Source organism: Falco biarmicus, chromosome 5, assembly GCF_023638135.1.
Source record: "Falco biarmicus isolate bFalBia1 chromosome 5, bFalBia1.pri, whole genome shotgun sequence".
Classification (NCBI taxonomy): domain Eukaryota; kingdom Metazoa; phylum Chordata; class Aves; order Falconiformes; family Falconidae; genus Falco; species Falco biarmicus.
In genome coordinates this window covers 58489585-58509322 of record NC_079292.1, presented here as the reverse complement: position 1 = coordinate 58509322, position 19738 = coordinate 58489585, and the positions used below count along the sequence as shown (strand labels likewise).

At 43.4% G+C, this 19738-nt stretch overlaps 1 protein-coding gene across 3 annotated transcripts; it reads right to left on the bottom strand.

Moving 5' to 3' along the window:
- Positions 1–455: 455 nt before the first annotated feature.
- Positions 456–16231, bottom strand: IFT27 (intraflagellar transport 27). 3 transcript variants are annotated; one of them, XR_008822082.1, is made up of 8 exons: positions 14748–14904; positions 11318–11397; positions 10185–10244; positions 9455–9514; positions 7815–7932; positions 7351–7460; positions 6505–7139; positions 456–6398 (listed from the first exon to the last, which is right to left on the bottom strand). XR_008822082.1 is itself a non-coding variant. In XM_056340371.1 (7 exons), exons 2-7 carry the CDS (start codon positions 11360–11362, stop codon positions 7041–7043), a joined length of 492 nt encoding a protein of 163 aa, XP_056196346.1. In that variant the 5' UTR covers positions 11363–11397; positions 15919–16231; the 3' UTR covers positions 456–7040. The 3 variants fall into 3 exon arrangements, 2 of the variants coding, with proteins under 2 accessions (XP_056196346.1, XP_056196345.1); XM_056340371.1 differs by lacking the exon at positions 14748–14904 and adding an exon at positions 15919–16231 and having other exon boundaries at positions 456–7139; XM_056340370.1 differs by having other exon boundaries at positions 456–7139.
- Between the last annotated feature and the right edge of the window lie 3507 nt (positions 16232–19738).

The following is a 19738-nucleotide window of genomic DNA, read 5'->3' as shown; positions in this document are numbered from 1 at the left end:
TCTCCAGACATCTGCATCCAGAGACTTGCAGCATCCTTTCCTCTGCATTTACCTCAGTTACAAGAAACCCACACTTGTTACCCATTTCCAAACGCACCAGCATTCCTTCCCCAACTAACATTTTCACATTCACTGCAGCCTGATCTCTCTCTGCTGACAGCAGCACTGAAACACATTATCTTAACCCTATAAGACGTCTTTCCTGGATACTCTGTTCTGCTGTCCTTACAAGCTGATTTTATGCCTGATGCTTCAACTGCAGCCTGAATTTCAGAACTTCCAGTTTCACAGTCCCCAGACTGAAACCACCCAACCTCACAAAACCACAGTCCTAGAAATAGCACACACTGGCCACGCACAACTCTTAGACTGAGAGAAAGTGATGCTCCACAAAAATCAAAATAAATTAGCACAAGCAGAGAAGGGAAACCAACACATAAAAGAGATTCCTCCCATGCACAGCGAAAAGCATTTTTTATTGTAGGTAATTTTATTCATGAACAGAGTGATTTCTATCTGTTTTACAATGACCTCACACAATAGTGTTTTTCTGTTTTTTGAGGTTAAATACTGATACCCTGAGGAGACCTTCTGCTGTATGAACTGATTGTGAAGTTTTTGTTGTGAGATGTTAATGCTCAAATTGTAGAGGGCACTTCTGCTTGGTCAGGTGAGGTGCAGGTTCTGTGTCCATTCCCTGCATAGATGAACATAATATACTCGGGATGCTGCAGCACAATTAGGCATAAATTTATGCATTGCCCCCTCCCCTCACCAAAGGAAAAAAAAAAAAAAAAGAGTTTTAAGCAAATAGATCACCCCACTTTCTGGCAAAAGAAAACAGAGATAGCGCTGGAACCAATTTGTGTTTTAAATGATACAAATACATGTGGGTAACAACTGTAGGCGTCTATTTCCCTCCACTCAGAAATCCCCTCGGACGAACTGTACTTGATCTGAATTTCCAACACCTCTTCACACTCTTCCACCCTGATAGTCTGGTAGTGTCCTTAGCTTACCTACTCCATCTTTTTCTGGTCTCACCTGCTCCAGCCACTGCTCCTCACAGCATCACAGCTTGCTGTTATTATCTCTCCACACTACTCCTAGGCTTATCATTCTGGATTCTCGTAGTTGCCCTATCAAATCCCAGTGTCAACCCTGTCATGCAGACTTCAATTCATTCTGCCTTGTTCTAATGCAAGCCCTATGTCTTGAACCTAACCCAATGGCTACCACTGACCTTACTCATCATGGCTCTGAACTCCCCAAACCGACCTTGGCCCGACATCTTGGCCCTGAAGATCTCGGTTCAGTTATTTATTCTTACCACCTGCCCTCCCACCTGCAGTGTCATCCAGCTCTACCCTATCCTCATTTTCCCTCAATGGCTCATGCAAAAATTACTCGTCCTCCCACTTTATTTCCATACATCATTCTACAAGCCAGGAAAAGCCTTAGGTCTTCCCACCCCTAATTCCCACCCTCCCACTCTGCCTCAGCAAATCCTTTGGGCTCTTCCTGAAGAGGTGTAGACCCCACTCTTTTCCTACATATTCCTATTCCCCTACTGCTCCTGCGTGTCCCATTTGGGACACAGCAGCCAACCATTTCTGCCTTTGTACCTTTCTGCTCACTGTCCCTAACATGAAGCCCTCATATCGCATATTTTTCCAGTACTTGTGCAGAAAGATTACAGGCTCCACATTTCTCCAATTGATGCATATCTGGCTGGAGGGAAACTCATCAAACTGACCCCAGCCCTGACCCCAGCCTGACATGTAGGGTCTGTCACATTTCCCTTTTAAACATTGCCAGATTTGGATTTGATCTCAGAGACCAAGAAAGAGAGCAATTCCAGGCTTCTCTTGACAAACAGCTCCAGGGGAGGAAATATGTGAAGCTGTGACAGAAGAATGAGAGAAAGACCCCCAAGGAGTAAAACAAAACAAAACAAAAAATAACAACTCCAAGTCAGAATAAGAACAGCCAGTGTCTGTGAAAGTTACACTGCGGCAAGCTCTGAGGAGCCAAGACGAGGCTGCCAGGTCTCAGCGGGGGGTCTCCTGCCAGGAAATTGTGCTCTAGACTGAGCAACATCCCCGTCTCTCAGGTGGCTTCGACAGGGAGTCACAACAGCTAAAGAGCCCTGAAAAGACTTGAGATTGTGTAGCGCTCTTCTTTCTCCCTCCCCCAAGCATTGCTGTTCCGGGTCAACAAAGCGAAGGGCAACTGGCGCAGAAGACATTGTTCTCAAGGCAAGATGACAGCAGGAGGAGGAAATAGGATGCGAGAAGCAGAGAGATGATGTGCCCTTAGGCAAAGAGAGACATTGCAGGGCCCAATGTGGCCCTTGAAGAGATCCTGTTCAGACTCCACCTCTGCTGCAGAAGGTCCTAGAAGTCCCTTAGCCACAGCTTCCATGGAGTACCGTCTGCAAGATGGAAAAATTACTTGCTTAGAACAAGCAGAGGTGGATATTCTCCATCAAGAAGTGGATATGAGATAGGAAAAGAAGGACTGAGAAGGCATGGGGAGAGAGGAGTCCCATCATGCAGGTGTCAAGAACAGGAACGTCCTGCTACTAGCAGATAATCTGCCATCACACTGCTGGCTTTATACAGGCAGATGAGACAACAACCGCAAGCAGCTGCCACCTGAACATCATAGATACAGTAATTATTACAAGCAGAGCACAGTGTCGAGCAGGGTATGGACCCCCGTGGATCTGTGTAAGCACCAGTAGAAAGCAGTTGCTGCCTCCAGAACAGAAATGCAGTGTTTTCCCTGCTGTCAGCACCTGCGTCAGGCTCCTGGTTTCTCTTGAGATACAGCTCTTAATTGGGATAGATTGTACGTTTTCTGCTGTAGCCCAGCGCCCAGCTCCCAGTTTAATTGCTAGTTTATGACTTAGCCTGTTTTGTGCTTTCCACGCTACTTCTTTCCCCACTTAATCTAATAGAATTATAGAAAGTATTGCTGGGAGGACCTCAGGATGCCACACAGTTTATCCTTCTGCCCCAGGGCAGTATTTCATTTTCAACAACATCATGTGTCTTTTGCTATCAGGTCAGATTGGTCCAAGATGTATAGTGGGTAAAGAAATGAAGCTTACCCAGGGGAGCCAGTTGGCATAGAAGACTAAATCCGGCCCTTTAAGTCACTGAAATTGTATTAGAAATAACCCTGGTCCAAATGGTGTCATGTATCAGATCAGTTTTCTGAAAGATGTCCTTTCTTAAGTTTTAATTCTCTAAAATGAACAAATCTCCAGAAGAAACTGTTCTGACAGCCCCATTTCAGTATATTTAATGCTTTATTATGAACAGCAGTGACCACTCCATTATTAAGACTTATCATTGTTAGCAGATCTTATCACAGTATGATCACCTTTGAAACTATTAACTCCCACAATAAAACCTGATCTTTCTGGAATTTTACATTCTGCATTTCACTCTGCAGTAGAATATGTCTGGCAAGACAAAACAAAACCATTAAAGCATCTTTAATATGACAACTTTACACAAACAAATTTCCAGTAAAATTTGTGAATGTCAGAAACTGTTCTTAAGGTTCTTTCTTCCAAGACAATTTGACTAAAAATTCCACTTTTGTTTTCTTTCATCTATTAATCTCTCTAAGAAGAAATGTCTTGCAGCCTTGGGAATAGATAATGCAGAAATTAGAAGGATAAAAAAAAATCAGCTGGTGATGTATCAAGCTAAGTAAAGCAGGGCACAAGTATAACAGGGATTCTGTGCAGTAGAACCATGAGGACCAAAGGAAAGGTAAGAAGGAGGGACTCCCAAGGAGGAAAGAATGTTTTTGTCTCATCAAACAAGCAAACAGGAAAAAGAAGGACCATGTATATTTTAAAAACAGTTAAAGGCCTGTTTGTTTCCTCCCCCTTCTTTTGAAATTTCAGTTCTGGTTGAGCTGGGTCTCTTCTGGGTTGTAAACACCCATGCTGAGCACCTGCAGCACTGCACAGCTGGACAAAGTAAGGGAGCTGTCAGAAGACAACAAGCTTGCCGGTCAGCAGACAGGCTTTCTGCCTTCCTCCCACTGTTCTCCACAGTGTCTGTAATTCAGAGTAATGCTAAGGCTGTAAGCAGCAAACATGCATCCTCACCCTACAGCTGTGACCACAACAGTTACTGAACACAGTAAGAGAAACAATAATGGCTTCAGATTCTTACTCATCCTGCTTGTCCAGCTCACCTACTCACCACCCTAAACTCATTCACACATACACAAAACTATTTTCCACAGCCTTCCCTTATCTGGCTCCCATGTTCTCTATCTACTCTTCACTACTAGCCTCTACCACCAAGGTCACAAATAAGCTAGGAAAATGGCAACAAGCATCACCTGCCTCATTCTGGTACTATATAGCACATTAGCCAGTAAGGACAATACAGTGTGCTTTTAAAACACATTCAGAAGGACTGAGATGGTTATTGTCAAACATACCATTTTGAAGGACATTAAATTGTGTCTACATTAGTGCTTGAAATAGTCCTCTAAAAAGCAAATTGGACAACATGCTTTAGACACAACCTCTTTTCTAATTCTAGTCATGGCCTGTGGAAAGAGGGAAAGGGGCAGTGGGTGAATCCCTACTGCTAGCTAATTAGATCATACATTTCCTCTCTCAGGCAATATATCTTTCCCTGCATGGGATGCATTTTTCTTCACTAACCTCTCAAAAGCAGCTTCCCCATAAATCACAGATCACCACTGCAAGCATTCCCTTAATGAGATCCTCCAGCTTTTGCATTCATTTAATAAAAAAGTGTTCACCAGTCTTCATCTTACTGGTGCATTTAAACTGTTTATTTGAAGGTGAGGTCCTTCTGGTGCAGAGATTGAACTCCCTGGTTAAAGATTGCACAGAATTCATTTTATTGCCCATTCCCGAGGCGTACATCCCCTCTATATACATCACAGGTGGCATACACACCTGGCATGCTATTTTCAATATGAAAAAATATCTGTCTTGTGTTGGAATCACATCATGAATAGAACTATGGGGAAATGAGCTACCAAATCAAAACAAACCTTCTTTAGTTCTTTAACTAGATCAGCACAGCATCCAAAATAACTTTTATTCTTCATAGTCAGAGGTACTAGCACCTGCAGGCAAGAACTCTACCCAGCCCCTGTGAATCAATAGACACTTGCCAGGATTAACAAGACAACCCTTGTAAAGACACAAATGCCAGTAATGCTAATCCAGTTCAAAAGAGTGAGTTTTCTAGTTACCCTAAGCCCACAGAGGAGTCCTTCCTTCTCTGGAGGAAGCAAGAGCCTTCCCAGTTCTTCTGTCATTTTTTTGAGGTCGCTTCTAGCAAAAGAACCTATTGCTTTGCTTTTCTTGTGGGCTGAGCTCCTACTTAACCTCTTTAGCTTCTGTTCATGCTCCCTGGCTAATTCCCTATCAACACACTGTTGCCAGTGAAATGAGCCCAGCTGCTTCTCCAGATTCTTGAAGTGCTTCATAAAATCTGCTACAACATCTGCAGCCATATTTCTTACGTTCAATCCGATGCACTTTTCCTAGCATTGGGCATAAAAATGGTTATAAAACACACATATAAAAGTCTTGAAACACAGATTCTTGAAAAGCCTGCCTGAAAAATCACTCAGTGCTTACACTCCAAAAAATTCAGCTTTCCCTGCCCAAAGGAGGTTAACAAAATCTGGGAGAAGAGAAAGGTTACAGTTTTGAACTTCTTGGTGTTGCACTCAGTAACAAGGCAGTACCTTACCGTGGATGCTTTCACATAATGCATTAGCAGATAGACTCTTACACATGCAGCATCAGTACTCCACACAAAAGAGAAGTTCTCTCTAGGCTTTTACCCTTTCTGATATGAAACTTCTAGCCAGACACAGCTGAGTCAGAGTAACTTAGCCAAGCTGTCTTTTATTTCCTTAGTCCTGTTTCCACTAGCAACATCAGAATTGTGGTCTTCAATATGAAATGCAAGGACAAACAGGGAAAGTTTAACAAGAAGGAGGACTCTGATTCTAGTAAGGGACTGAGAATTGAACCTAATGAGAACATAGTATTGCCAAGTTCAGCTGACAAAAAGAAAATTGACATAAAACCACCTAAGATGACAAAGACACGAAGAAGGAAAGATAATTTGTTTTAAAATTTGGACTCATGTTTAGAATAAGAGAGGTATCTTACTATCTGACCCCATTTTGCAGATAAGCCAATTTGGATGTGCCTGTAGGAAGTCCTGCTTGCTTCAAGAGGTAGCTTCTTGAGAAATCTTGTGACCTGGGACCAGCAGAGGGCACTGCATTACCAAGTGACAACAGTACAGTCGCCAGACAGTTCCCACCGGGCAGTGAAAGTGAGCCACATTGAAGAAAAGAACCAGATTCTAGAAGTCAGAAACATGTATTAGTCATTAGCATATCAGTCCTACAACTGATAAGGGTAACACTGTTAAAAAAGGTCTAAAACTCTGGACACTCCTAGAAACACACCTAAATCCAGCTTGGTCCTTGCACAACTGAGTCTCCACACGTTGATTTTTGGGCACAGGCCTCCTACAGAAAATGCTTTTCTAGCAGCAAGGCCAAATCGGTCCTGCCCTGCAACATATGTATCAAGGTTGGGTTGCTTAAGTTGAAAAACATTCTGTCAGCTTCCTCTCACCTTCTCCAAACCTCTAAGTACTTGCTTGTAGCAGCAGGAAGTCTGCTCAGACAAGAGACAAGACAATATCAAAGCAAAAAGCTGGCAGTTTCCATTCTGCCCACCCCTTTTACTCCCTGCCTCCTCCAACCTAGCAGACTTCCAGCGAGCAGAGAACCAAGTTAGAGGACATGAAAGGAATGCTGAGGTAGCAACTTCAGAAGAGTCCTTCCACTTGCTTATTTCTAGTTAATTTTGAATTATCAGAAGATGACCATGAAGAAGCAAATAGCTCATCTTTTTTCTTCTCACTGTATTCCATCCTGCAGGATTCTGGGCACCTGAAGAAGCTTAGAAGATAAATAACTCATGCCAGTCACAGCCCTCAAGCTAGTGAGTGAAAAGTTTCCACTTTCTCTTTGTACAGTTGCTGGAATGACTTTGCCAGGATGTGGAAAGGGGCCTCAAAATTTTTCATCTCCTTCTGTAAAGAAACAAGAAAGTTGTGAATGACAGATGGAATAAGTATTTGACTATTTCTGCTCTAACTGCTTCACAAAAGACAGATTACAACTGAGGGCGAGTTAGATGACAGACAAGTGGAAGGGAGCCCCCAGTTATCTTTCTCTACCTGAAAGAGAAGATAACTTCACAAACACCCACTTCCACAGATGGTGAAAGGAGCAGACACTCACCACTGACATCTCACAGTATTCCAGGCCATGTTTCTCAGCCCACTCCTGTGCTTGTTTCTGCTCCACAACTCGACGACCAACTAGGTCTGTTTTATTCCCCACTAAGACACCTACAGAAAAAAACATAGGAAACAAATGGAAAACAAAAACGTTTTGATTTTCCTTGATTGAAACAAAGGAAAAACAACAACCCAGAAATGCTGACTTGTTAGCAATAAATGCTGGAACATTTGTAAAAGTAGCTGAAAAAGTTGGAGGCATGGAGAACAGTCTACAACTACCTAGAAAAGGTTCCACAAAGGAAACATACTCATGCCTTATCTGCTTTGTGATAAAAGCAAATGAGTTGGAAGAAGCCATGCCTGCCCCTGGCTTAAAAGAAATGCTCTATGCCACATCTTAAGGGGAACAACTGCTGTCATACAAGAGAAGAGCAGATAACAAGAATCTCACCTATTTCTTACCTGGGATGTGCATTCCAACTGCGTGAGCCCTCAGCTTGTCCAACCACTTGGCACAGTTGTTGAAAGATTGCTCATTAGTGACATCATACACAAGGCACAGGACGTTGGGTTGCTCCCACTGCACAGCAAGAAAGGAACATTGTCAGCTCTAATGAAACTGATGTGGTCAACAGCCAGTCTGTAAACAAGGCATACACAGATGCTAAGACAAAAATAAAAAGCCTAACACACAGGAATCCTGTGCCCTGGCTGAGGTCTCACATTTCAGTTGAGCTGACTAAACGGGTAGCTGGCACTGTGAGAGGTGGTCTTGTTCTCTTTCCCCATTCCTGTCTGTACAGTCCTGCTCCTTTACTTGCACTGGCTCTGCAATCATCTGATCCCTGGGGAAGCTGATTCTTCATGCTGAATCAGCACAAAATTAATCCTAGAGAAAAAAGTAGGAAGATTTTCTTCCAGTTTGAGCCAGTTTCTAGAGGGGCCCCTTGCAAATCAGACCTAGTGCAAGGACAGAAGTGGTATTGCCTCTTGTGGAGCAGTGAACCATTAGGTTGAGTTAGCCATCTGTGGTGGGTTGACCTTGGCTGGACACCAGGTGCCCACTAAGCTGCTCTATCACTCCCCTCCTCAGCAGAACAGGAAGGGAGGGAAAAAATAAGATGAAAAAATATAACTTGTGGGTCAAGATAAAGGCAGTTTAATGAAGCAACAGCAAAGGTTGTGGGCACGGAAGAAAAGGAAAACAAAATACATTAATTCTCTACTTCCCATCAGCAGGTGATGTTTGGCCACTTCCCAGGAAGCAGGGCTTCAGTACACGCAGCAGTTGCTCCGAAAGACAAATGTTGTAAATAACGAATGCCCCCAGTTCCTCCTCCTTTCTCTTAGCTTTTATACCTGAGCAGATGTCGTATGGTATGGAATATCCCTTTGGTCAGTTTAGGTCAGCTGTCCTGGCTATGTTCCCTTCCAGGATCTTGCCCACCCCCAGCCTACTGGTGAGGGGAGTGGGAATGTTGGAGAGACAGCCCTGATGCTGTGTAAGCACCGCTCAGCAGTGGCCAAAATGCCACCTTTCTAGCTACCAATACAAAGCACAGCACTATAAGGGATGCTGTGGGGCTCAGCCAGACCCAATACACCATCTTAAAAAATTTCATGTCAATTAATTGATTCTACCTCTCAAAATGAGATAACACAATGGAGAATTGTACAGGCAAGGACACAAATGTGTGAAGGAAAAAAACAAGGGCAGTATTATGCTCAAGGACAAGAACGAATCCTGTTGGATCAAACACATCACTATAACACAAAAAAACCCCACTGTTGGAGTAGCAGCAAAATAGCTGTTTTTCTAAGGAATAAAAATAACTTTAACCGACAGTAGACAGCAATTCTCAGTTAAACATCACCATTTCTACTGTAAGAAAACTGAATGACTATCTGCTTTTCTTCCTCTAGAAAGTAGTTCTAGTACTTGTACAAGTTTTAGAAAGATAGAACAGGATGCATTGGCAACTGAGGTAATTGCTCCCATTTACACTAAAGACAAAGTATGCTACATCTGCCAGACTGGGGAGTTCAGATCTTCAAAGCAAAAGCACTTATTTGGAGGAAGAGGACTGTTACATAAGACTTACCAGTTTCTCTAGCATTTCAGAAAATAGATCTTTTCCTGCAGAGTCAAAAATGAAGAATTCCTGAAAGTGGAAGCAGAAAGAATGCTCTTGCCATAAAAATGCAGTGTAGGGCAAGATTTTGTAAGTAAATACTGGAACTTGTAACTCCTATATTTTGTTCAGTACAGCAGTGTTGCATCACTAAGGGGCAAGCTCCCTGCACTGAGAATACTCCAATTCAGATCGTATGAGAAAAGAAATAGGTATTTTCATGTATACCCAATAAAAGGGTTACCTCCAAAGCCCCAGGTTTGGTTTCCATCCCTGCTGGAAACAGAATACGTGGAGCAGGACAGTAACCTGCACTATCTATACAACATTATACATATGGTCTACATTCCACTACTGAGAGTATAGGGCATTAAGGAAAAATAGCATGTAAGTTCCAGCTTCTGTAGTTCTAAGAAACATGAACTAAACCTGAGTGCCCTAAAGGACAAAACAGAATCCGAAAAGCTGGCAACAGCTTTTGTTTAAGACATCGTGTTGGATACAAGTATGTAAAACTTATATTTTTAAAATTAAACTAACCCTGGAGTATCAGTGATTGTACATGATCAGCCTCATTTCCTTCATGCAACTTAATGGCCTGATGAACATGCACAGCAATCTTCCACCAGAATGAGACTAAAATGAGGTTTGAGCTCTGGATATCTCTTTCTGACCCAGTTTATGTCACAGAAAAACTCACCACACTATCACTTGTCTCTGGAACCGATACAGCCTTCACCAACAGTTCTATGCCCGTTGTCTGTCAAGAGGAATCAGGAAAACAAGGATCAGAAGAGTTTTTAAGAGCCTGTCTGACTGCATACCAACTGTGCATTGGATTGAGGCAATTCTTGTGAATCATTACAATCCCATCAAACATAAGACTGCTGGGAACTCTGCAGTCCTCCTCATAGTTCTGGTAACATACTCCCACCTACATGTCAAAGCCACGTAGATTTGCTCAGAGCAGGGAAAAAGACAGAAAAGAACCAATGTCCATCGGTTTGCTTATATACAGCTAATACTCTTAGCTGATATCTGCAGGGCTATGTTCACTATCACGCTGCTCTAAAGTACGCCTTAGAATGTTTAGCACCAGCCATGTGATCAACTAACATATGGGGCTGAAGTTATTTGTGCCTCTTCCACCTTTTATCTCATTCTGCTTTGTAGCTTGTTTGTTTGTTCTATTTCTATCCTTAACTTCTGGTTTCCATCTTTATTTCAATGAATAAACATATTTTAGGGTTTTTTTCTCCACACTCATATTTTCCTTTTTTTACTTTACTTATATTTACTTTTATTTTTATCCTGCTTCTGATTAGTCATCACCATTGATTCTCACACTGAAAGACTGCAAACTGTATCCTCTTCATCTGGGAACAGTTTCTGTAGATTATAATTATCTTGGGGCTCTGCAGCACATCTTCGTGTTTGCATAGTGATAAGCGCACTGTCCACACGCACATTTAATAGTTGGAATTAAAAGCTTTCTCCTTCAGCAATGCTTTTTCACAGAGCACTCCCTAAAGGAGGAAGCTCTCTAACACCACAAAAGCTTGTGAAAACATTGGTTCAGCAGGAAAACTACAAAATTAACTAAATTACTCTGCATTAAATTTCAAAACCAGCACCCATGTAATATAAAGACTTACAGAATGTTAAATGGCTTCTATTCAGAATCTAGGGTGTAAGAGAAAGAAAACCCTGTAAGACTCCACCTTGAATGCCTCAACTTAAAATCGTAGTATTTATTTTGTTCTAGACTTTCTTAGTTTTCTCATGCAAACTAGAAAAATGTTGGATACCAGTTTGAGGCTGTTGTATGCTTACCAGTGTGTAGTTCTTCTGAAAATGAGCCCCATCATTGCGGAACATCTGGGCTAGAGCACTCTTCCCCACAGCTGGATCTCCTGCAAAACCAAGAACATAAAAGATTTTTGTTTCATCTTAGAGAATCTTATTTTCCCTCAGTTCTTTTACTTCATGCCATAAGAGCTCGAATGCTCGAACTCTGAATACAGGCAAGATAACTGTCACAAGAAGCACAAAACAATCTAAAATCCACGTGAGGAAATTAATACTGCCATTATGACATCAGATTTCTGCTCTGTGAACAACAGTGAAGGCCTCCCAGATCAGAGTGGAACTGCTGTTAGCTCTAAAATCTATCTCTACTCTATAGCCTTTAACTAAAAATTAAAAAATCCCAGATATGTTATCATGTAGAGAAAAACGCAATGTGATAGGGAGACTGGGCTACATAGGAAGCTATTTCCTCTCAGATTACTCGTTTCCCCAGATTCAAATCCTTGTTACATACTGAGTTTAGGGAAGAGACAGGTAATTTATTTACTACAAAGCTGCTTAAGTTGGTAACATTCCTCGATGAACTCTTCTTGCTGACCCTGCTAAGAGAGTAACTCTTGCTGACTCAGAGCTGCTGGTGGCTCATTAGTTGCATCCTAGGCAAAACAGAAGCAAATGTCATTTAGCTGGAGAAAAAGAGCCTGCTGATTCATCCCTATATGGAAGGAGAACAAGGGGCTTTACTTTTTGCTCTTCTACAGCCAAGGCTTTCTGGTACGGCTTGCACAACACTTTGGGCAAACCTGGCAGCTGCCTGGTTTGGCCTACTGTTACAAAACTCCATCACATCCAAAGCAATGGCAGAGAACTGCAGAACTCACATATGCCCACATTACTCCAAGGAATAACATCATAATTCTTGCAAAACAAAGACTTAATGTTCTCCAAGGGCTTACTCTCTCTTCACATACTGTCTCACTACCCTGGATAGTTCAAAGGACAGGAACCAGGAATTAAATACTGCAGCGGTTCTAGCTTTACCCTTAAAGGAACACTGCTGGCAGCTAAGCTTGGAATACAAGTCTTTTACATTATGTTGTTAATAAATAAACCCAGAGAGAAGTACATTGACCCTATTACAGCTTTCTAGATGTTGTTTTGAAGGAAATTGGTGAAGCTATCTGCTCACATAATATTATAGAGGAGGAAGGGTGTTTTGGATAGTGACAATTGCTCCTAGATGCATTAACCAAATGTAGCTCTTGTTTAAACATTTTCAGCATGCTTGCTTACTTTGAGCTGAGCTGGGCTCATAATATTTAGACAGGAAAATCTGGTAAGCCAGCTTGTTTGTTCCCTGATCAGTTCAACTTGTGCTGAAGACAACAGTCTGTTCTGAGTGGAAGCTATTCTGTACTTCAATAGACAATTAGATCTGTCTTTGTAAAATGAGACAGAGAAGCATACATGCTCTAAACTGTGAACGCATCATCCAGTGCAAATTCTTAACTAATGTGTTGCCGTTCTTCAATTTGACAGCCCCAGTTGTTCTTGCCTTCTTATTATTCTTTGCCATCCTCTTAGCCCATTAGATCACTACACTTTCTCAAAATAAGTTTCCTTGCCCTTTTCATTTAGCTTGGTCTCATCTGCCAGTACTCCCACAGTATTTACTCCATCCATATTTCTGTTATCCTGCCAGAATCTGTAGTGTGTCTAAAATGCCTGCTACTGCCAACTGTCTTTCTACACCAAAAACCTTTTCATAGTGTCTCCATAGTAAGTTCAAACAACAATATCTTCTGTGTGTCTGTAAATTACCCTTGAGATAACACAGCAATCGCTTTCTATTGTCAAGTTAATAGTCTCTCTTTTGCTAATAAAAGCCCTTTTCCCCTGTTGTTCTCTTTGACCTTTGTGTAGCTCCTGTGAGCCACTCTGTTCTTCATAACCGTTTCCTTAGGTACACAAGAATTCCCTATTCTATTTCTGATGTTTTTCTCCTACCTATGTAATTGCATTTTCTTGTTCCCTTTAGGTTGTTGTGGTTACTCATCCCTTATGTCTCTTTCACAATATTGGTCTCTTCTGCAAGAAAGAAGGTATTTTGCGTGGTCTGCTTCATTGATTTATTATTTTTAATAATACATGGATATTATTGTAGCACTTAGGAGAACTACATATGGGACAGGACCTTCTTGTTGGTTGTGTTGCAAACAGAACTGAAAAGGCAGCTCCAGACCCAATTAGGATTAAGCACATAACTAGGTCACCCAGAGAAAATCTATGTGAATTTAGAACAGTCATGGAATTGGCCTTCCCTAACACTAAACTGCAAAACTGGAAAGATCTAAGCAAAGCCTGTGTATTGGGACCTGAAAACGTTGAAACTGGAAACCATGTGTAAGTTTCAGATCTGGAGGACAGGCAAGATACTCATGCTGTCCACGATAGCTGTCAACAGAGGCACGAGGGAGATTCATTCTGGCGCATTTGCCAAAGACCACACTGGCTTTGTGCAAGTTATCTGCTTCTGAGGGTAAAAAAAAAAAAAAAAAAGGCAAACATTTTATTCTGGATGAAAGAAAAGAGGATTGCAACAGAGTTAAACCTGGGAGTTGTCTGCCCAGAAAGGTTTTATGGATTTGTGCTTCTAGCTGAGGCTGCACAGAGCTTCAATATATACAGAGGGAGGAAAAAAAGAAAAGTTTTCTTCCCCTAGTGTTAACAGTCAGCTGTACTTATGCTCAGCACCTCCATAATTCATCCTGACTAAACAGCCTGTGTCTTCACCTCACTTTTTTTTTCCAGGTTAATCTTCAGTTTGCTTGGGGAAAAAGATGCCTCTGTGAAGTGCACACGCTTCACCCTTCTATTCTTTGCTAAAGCTCTACCTTTCCATCACACTCTCAGAATCACCCCAGCCTCTGATGTGATTTTTGCTTCTAGCATAAAGGGAGCCTCCTGTCTGAGGCAGGCCTCGGCTGTCCATCCTGCTGTCTTCACACTTCTCCCATGTTATGCCCACCTTTCCACACTGGAGAAACACTCTTTCCTTTCTTTCTGCCTTCCTTTCAGATCCTGTCCTTGCATTTCAGCCGGTCCAGCCCCGCTTCACGCCCTCCCTCCACGCAGCTCGTGATTCTCCACATGTGGTGGGAGGGGAACGACACAGGGTAGCTAACAACAAGCACTATGTCCACCGTTCCCGAGGGAGCCGAGGTCCCCACCTCTCTCCTGTCGCCTCTTCCCCCACCTCTTCTCCGTCGGGGCGACTCCTCGACGCGGGGCCGAGCGCAGCCAGGCCGCCTCCCGGCCGCCACCACCCGCCGCTCCCCCCGTCGCTGACGGGGCCCCCAGCGCCGCCCCGCTGCCGGCCTCGTCTCACCCCACGGAGCCCGCTCAGGGCCCCCGCGGCCAGCGGGGCCGATGGCACCGCCCGGGCCGCACTCACCTGCCAGGAGGCACTTGGCAGCCAGCTTCACCATCGCCCCGGCCCGGGGAAGGCGCCAGCGCGACAGGAGGGCAGCGGCTGCCGTCGCCGCGCTCTGCCGCGGCCTTAGCAACAGCGCGGCCCTAGCAACCGAGCGCCCCGCCTCCTTGGGGAGGCGACCGCCCGCCCAGCTCGGTTGGCTGTTAGCTCTGCTCATCAATGCTACCCGGAGTTGTTATTGGGTCACTTGACTTTTCCCGCCCACCAAACGTGCTGTCATTCAAACCCGACCCCCCGGCCCTTCGGGTAGCCGAGGTGGGCAGCGCGCTCAGCGGGTGGGGCCGTGGTGTTACGGGGACAACGGTGTCGTTTCCGCGCAGCAACTAAGTACGCTGTCAGGGGCCGGCTTCTCATTGGGCAGAACGCAGGGGACCGTGCCACGGGGCGCATTAACCCACCGGGGACAGGGCAGAAAATAGTAAAGTTACGGGCAAAGAGCTACGTGATAGGGGTGCGGCAGCACCAAGGCGGGAAAAGACAAGTGAGCGCGAGGGAGAGCAGCCGCCATTTCCCGCCTGTGCCCCCGCGGAGTCCGACCTTCCGTTCGGAGCGCCCCTCCGCCGGCACGGCTGGGCGCCTTCCTGCGCATGCGCGCGATGCCACGTTCAGCTGTGTCGTCCCCCTCCCCCCACCCCCGGCCGGCGGGGACGCGCGGATCGGCGCGTGCGCCGGCCGTTAACGGCGGGGGAGTTGCGCGTGCTTCGGCCCGTTGCCGGCGGGTGGGTGTCGGTCACGCAGCGGCGGGGGCGCCCGCAAAGGGGGAAGGTGCCGGCCGAGGCCTGTCACCGTCTGCGGGCCGAGGCCTGTCACCGTCTGCAGCGCCGCGCGTTTGGGGTCGCTTTTCCCTCAGGGCTCAGGCGGGAACCGCGCCCCGCTTTGTGCTTCGCTGCGGCTGCTTCTGAGCCAGCCCCGCATCCCCGTGTGCTTGTAACTCGGGCACCGACCCCGTGTCGGTCGGGTCCGCTCGGTTAAAGCAGCCGGCTGAGGAGGCCTGCGTGTCCAGCGTGGACGCTGAGCAACGTTTCCTCTCGGCCTGAGCCAACGCTTGCTCTGTTGACCTTTCTCCCAGTTCGTACTTTGTCTTGCTTTTGACTATGTTACTGATCTCCTGGGGAGAGGGTTCCTTGCTCACCTGTGTCTTAGTTGCTTTCTTAGTATCTCAGAATTTTATTCCTCCTTTCCCACTGTTATTTTTGTAGTCTTTCACACAGCAGTAGGTTGGTTCCTTCAATTATTTGTCTTCTTTTTTTTCAAATACTTTTCCTGATATCTGCCTTGACTTCTCTTAAGCTATTTCTATGCCCTGTTCTTAATCTTCATACTGATCTTCTGTCTTCCTTAAGCAGTTCGAGGCAAACTTAATGCGTTTGGGTTAGAGCTGAAAAAGCTGACTGCAACTTCGGGGGTCTTCCCCTCCTTCCAATCTCTTCGAAAGATCTTATGCTGTTAGAAAGTATGCCGTTAATAATAAACAATACTTTTTCAGGGTATAAACTTTGCTTGGCTACACCTTAGTTTGTTTACTGTGGAGCACAGAATCTGCTTACTGTGAAAGGCAGTAAGTAAGCTTGGGAAGAAGAGAATAATCAATTATGCATCAATGTTTGGGTTATACGATTGGATGTTGCGAGAGTACAGTACATTGAAAATAATGTTTTCTAAGTTTTATTTTAATCTCAAGGTAGTCCCTGCTGCTTTTTTTTTTGCTTTTTTTTTTTTTTTTTCCTAGTATGAGTGACCCATTTCACATGTTTGGGACTACATGTCGTATCTGCCAGACATCTGACCAGGCAAGCAAATAACATAAAAATAATAAGTACCTATAGCAAAATCAAAGGAGTCTTTTATATGCAGATAAAAGCATTGTTTCTGTGATTAAAAAAAATGAAAGGGACTTCTGTAGCCTGAGTGGGCAGTGGCTTTAATTGTAGATGATGACTGTAGTGAAATAGTGGTGGAGACACTACTAGGGGTACCATTAAAAAGGAAAAGAAAAATTAATCCCATGTCTCATTATTGCTTTTACTGTTTTCTCTTCCATTCCTGAATCCTCTATCACCTAAAACAGGTGTGCGGTTATTGATGTTCTCCATCACTTACATCTAAATAGCTTACCTCCTTTTTCATCTTTTCTGCCTTCCACTCCACTCCATCCTCCAAGAAATTCACCTGTCTCTGTGTTGTTCCATTTTTGCAATCTTTGCATTATCCTTTGTTGTCTATTTGTAATATTGTCCCAGTTTACTGACAGGTCTATATAGGAAGGCTTTGAGGTTCCATTATGATGTACTTGAGATTTATTGATCATAGCTGTAATGTGGTAGTATCCATCAGCATTTTCTGAGGTTGCAGTTCTCTACCATTTTACACTGGGATCAGTGTAATAGAAGGAATAGATTATGTTGGAAGTGAGATTTTCATTGCTATTGAAAAATTCTGCTTGGAATTTGGCTATCTCCTTTGTTACATTCCTATTAGCACCCTGGTCCTTCATTCCCTCATCTGCATGCACTTGCACATAGAGCTCTTAATGGAGCTCTTGTGTCCTCTCTTATTTCAGCTGTCCTTTTGCTCCATGCTTTCCCCACCCCCAGTCTCAGTCTTTTCCTCTTCCTGACTTCTCATAGGTAAAAGTTGTTCCCTTACTGGCATTGGCAGTGATAGATTAAGGATGGAATTACTTATCTACACCTTGTAATCCAAGCAGAATTGCAGTCTGCTCTTAGCAGTCCACAGGGGTTGCTACTGAATAAATTGGAATACTGGTAGCTGTGCTCACTGACGCTTGTCTCATCTTGAATACGTGGGAAAGCAAGGGGAAGAGAAACCCTGTGGATTTAAACAAAAAAAAACAACAGAGGATGTTGTCCTTACCCTAGAGAAGTGTTTATGAGCTTAAATCCTGTGTTTACCAGCTAAGGAGAAATAGAGTATTCTTTTTATTCACTCATTTCATTTCGTCCTCCAATGAAGCAAGATTCCTATGAGTGGGAAGCACCCCTTCTCTTATGTGAGCAGGGTAAATTGCCCCAACAGCCACAAGATCCTGAAATTTCAAGTCATGTTCCTCTAGCAGTGGTCACAAACAGCAGATAAACTGCACGTGTCTGTGTGCGGCTTGCATTTCATCGGGCTACAGGAGGCAGCGATGGTGGAACTGCAGCCCCAGTAGGAGTGGCAATGAATTTCAGGAGCAAGGTAAGGCTTTACAATAAGGGTTAAACTGAGCTCATACAGTCTTTTAGATTGATGTATGGCTTGTGCTTCAGATTCTGTTGGGCACTGTGCAGATCATTTAGTTCTCTCCTTCACAACATATACCTGTTAAAAAGTGATTTTTGTGAGGCAGAATTCACTAATATTCCTAGGACTTGTTTTTATAGTTACTTGTGTATAGATGCAAATGTTCTGGATATGTTCAGAGTTGAGCAGGTTACAACCTGTAACTTGAACATGCTGCTTAATAAAAGCTACTTTCTCTGTAATAAGAGCTACTTTCTCTGGAGTAAGCAGTGCTTCGCAGGAGAGCATTAACGTTGAGGAAAGGAAACAGATCTTTCTGTAAAAAAAAATCTCTTAAATACAAAGTGTTTCATCAGTTCTTTTTTAAATCTTACATTACTAAAAGGAAACAGTGACAACATCAGAAGTATCTTGCAAATGGATGAATATTCAAAGTTCATGCCACTTTTAAATCTGTATAGATTCTTACAGAATTGACTGAGTGTTTACTGATATGTCTGGAGAGCTTTGAAAACTGCAAGAACGGATGTGTAAATTTTATTGTAGATTTCCGTTTCTTATGCTTTCGCCAAGCAGTAGAATAAATAGAGACTTCATATATTTTGAGGGCTACTTCACTTGGCATCCCCCAAAATAGCCTTTTGTTTCTCTTCAGAGTGGGGCTATTAGCACAGAAGTATGAATTTGGATGCTTTCTATATCACTGTTGATAATGGCATTATAGTTCCAGGTCTTCAGATTTTGCTCTTTTGTGGTAGGCACTGAGACACAGATATGAAGGCTTTTTGGCTGAGACTTGGTGCACTGAAATGTAAGATGATTATGAAATGGTTGAATCAGCCAAAGGATTTGTTGGCAGTTACAACAGCACTTCTGACTGATCTGGCATATCTGTCGACTATGGCATTGGGAAAGTAGAAGTTAGAAATGAATGATGGTTGTGGGATCAATGAAAAGCGATAAATTATTAGATGTAGGGTAGGTACCTCTACAAGGCTGTAAACTTTGAGTATGCTAATTGTAACTGTAATTGTCCTCTCTTCCGATGAATATGATATGAGGGGCAGGTTTCTCAAGGATGCATTCGAATCCGCAAGGATAAAGATAAAGAGAATTTCGGGGGAAAAATTATTCTGCACATGTCTGAAAAAATTCCAGCTTGAATCTTTATTTGTTTGTTCCTGTACGTGTAAGCTAGGAAGAGCACCGGGAACAAAACCTAAATCTTTATTTAGTTTTTAATAATATATCCCAAAGCATTAGACATGGAGAGTTGATCAGGGATCTGGAACTTCGTACAGAAGGTCTTTCTGTTGTATAGATCTTTCCATGAGGGAATATCTATGACAGACTGAGGACTTGCTGTGGCCTTGTGTGTGGCCTGAAGCTTTCTTAGCTGTGAGTATGCTATTATTGGAGCACTCATTGTCACGCTGTTTTGCACAGTCCCGTGCATAGGGAGATTAGATGCTGGTAAGTGAGCGTTGAGTATGCTTCTGCATCATGGGGAAGGGGTTAATCTGTTGAATATAGAATGTACAAATACATGACATCTTTAAATAAGCTACCCATAATTCCAGCATGTCAGTCATTATGTGGTGATGATGACTATGATAGCAGCTGGGAATCTTTTTTTGGATCTCTAGCTGCTGTCTGCTTAGAAAGCAGCTGCTAGGTTTAAGCTAATGCTGTATCTTATGTTAAGAACT

Excerpts from the sequence above, each read along its gene's own strand:
- IFT27 (XM_056340370.1), bottom strand. The coding sequence starts at position 14,781 with ATGGTGAAGCTGGCTGCCAAGTGCCTCCTGGCAG. Across the intron at positions 11,398-14,747 it reads TGCCAAGTGCCTCCTGGCAG|GAGATCCAGCTGTGGGGAAG; the intron begins GTGAGTGCGGCC and ends TTGGTTTTGCAG. Across the intron at positions 7,140-7,350 it reads AATACTGTGAGATGTCAGTG|AAGGAGATGAAAAATTTTGA; the intron begins GTGAGTGTCTGC and ends GTTTCTTTACAG.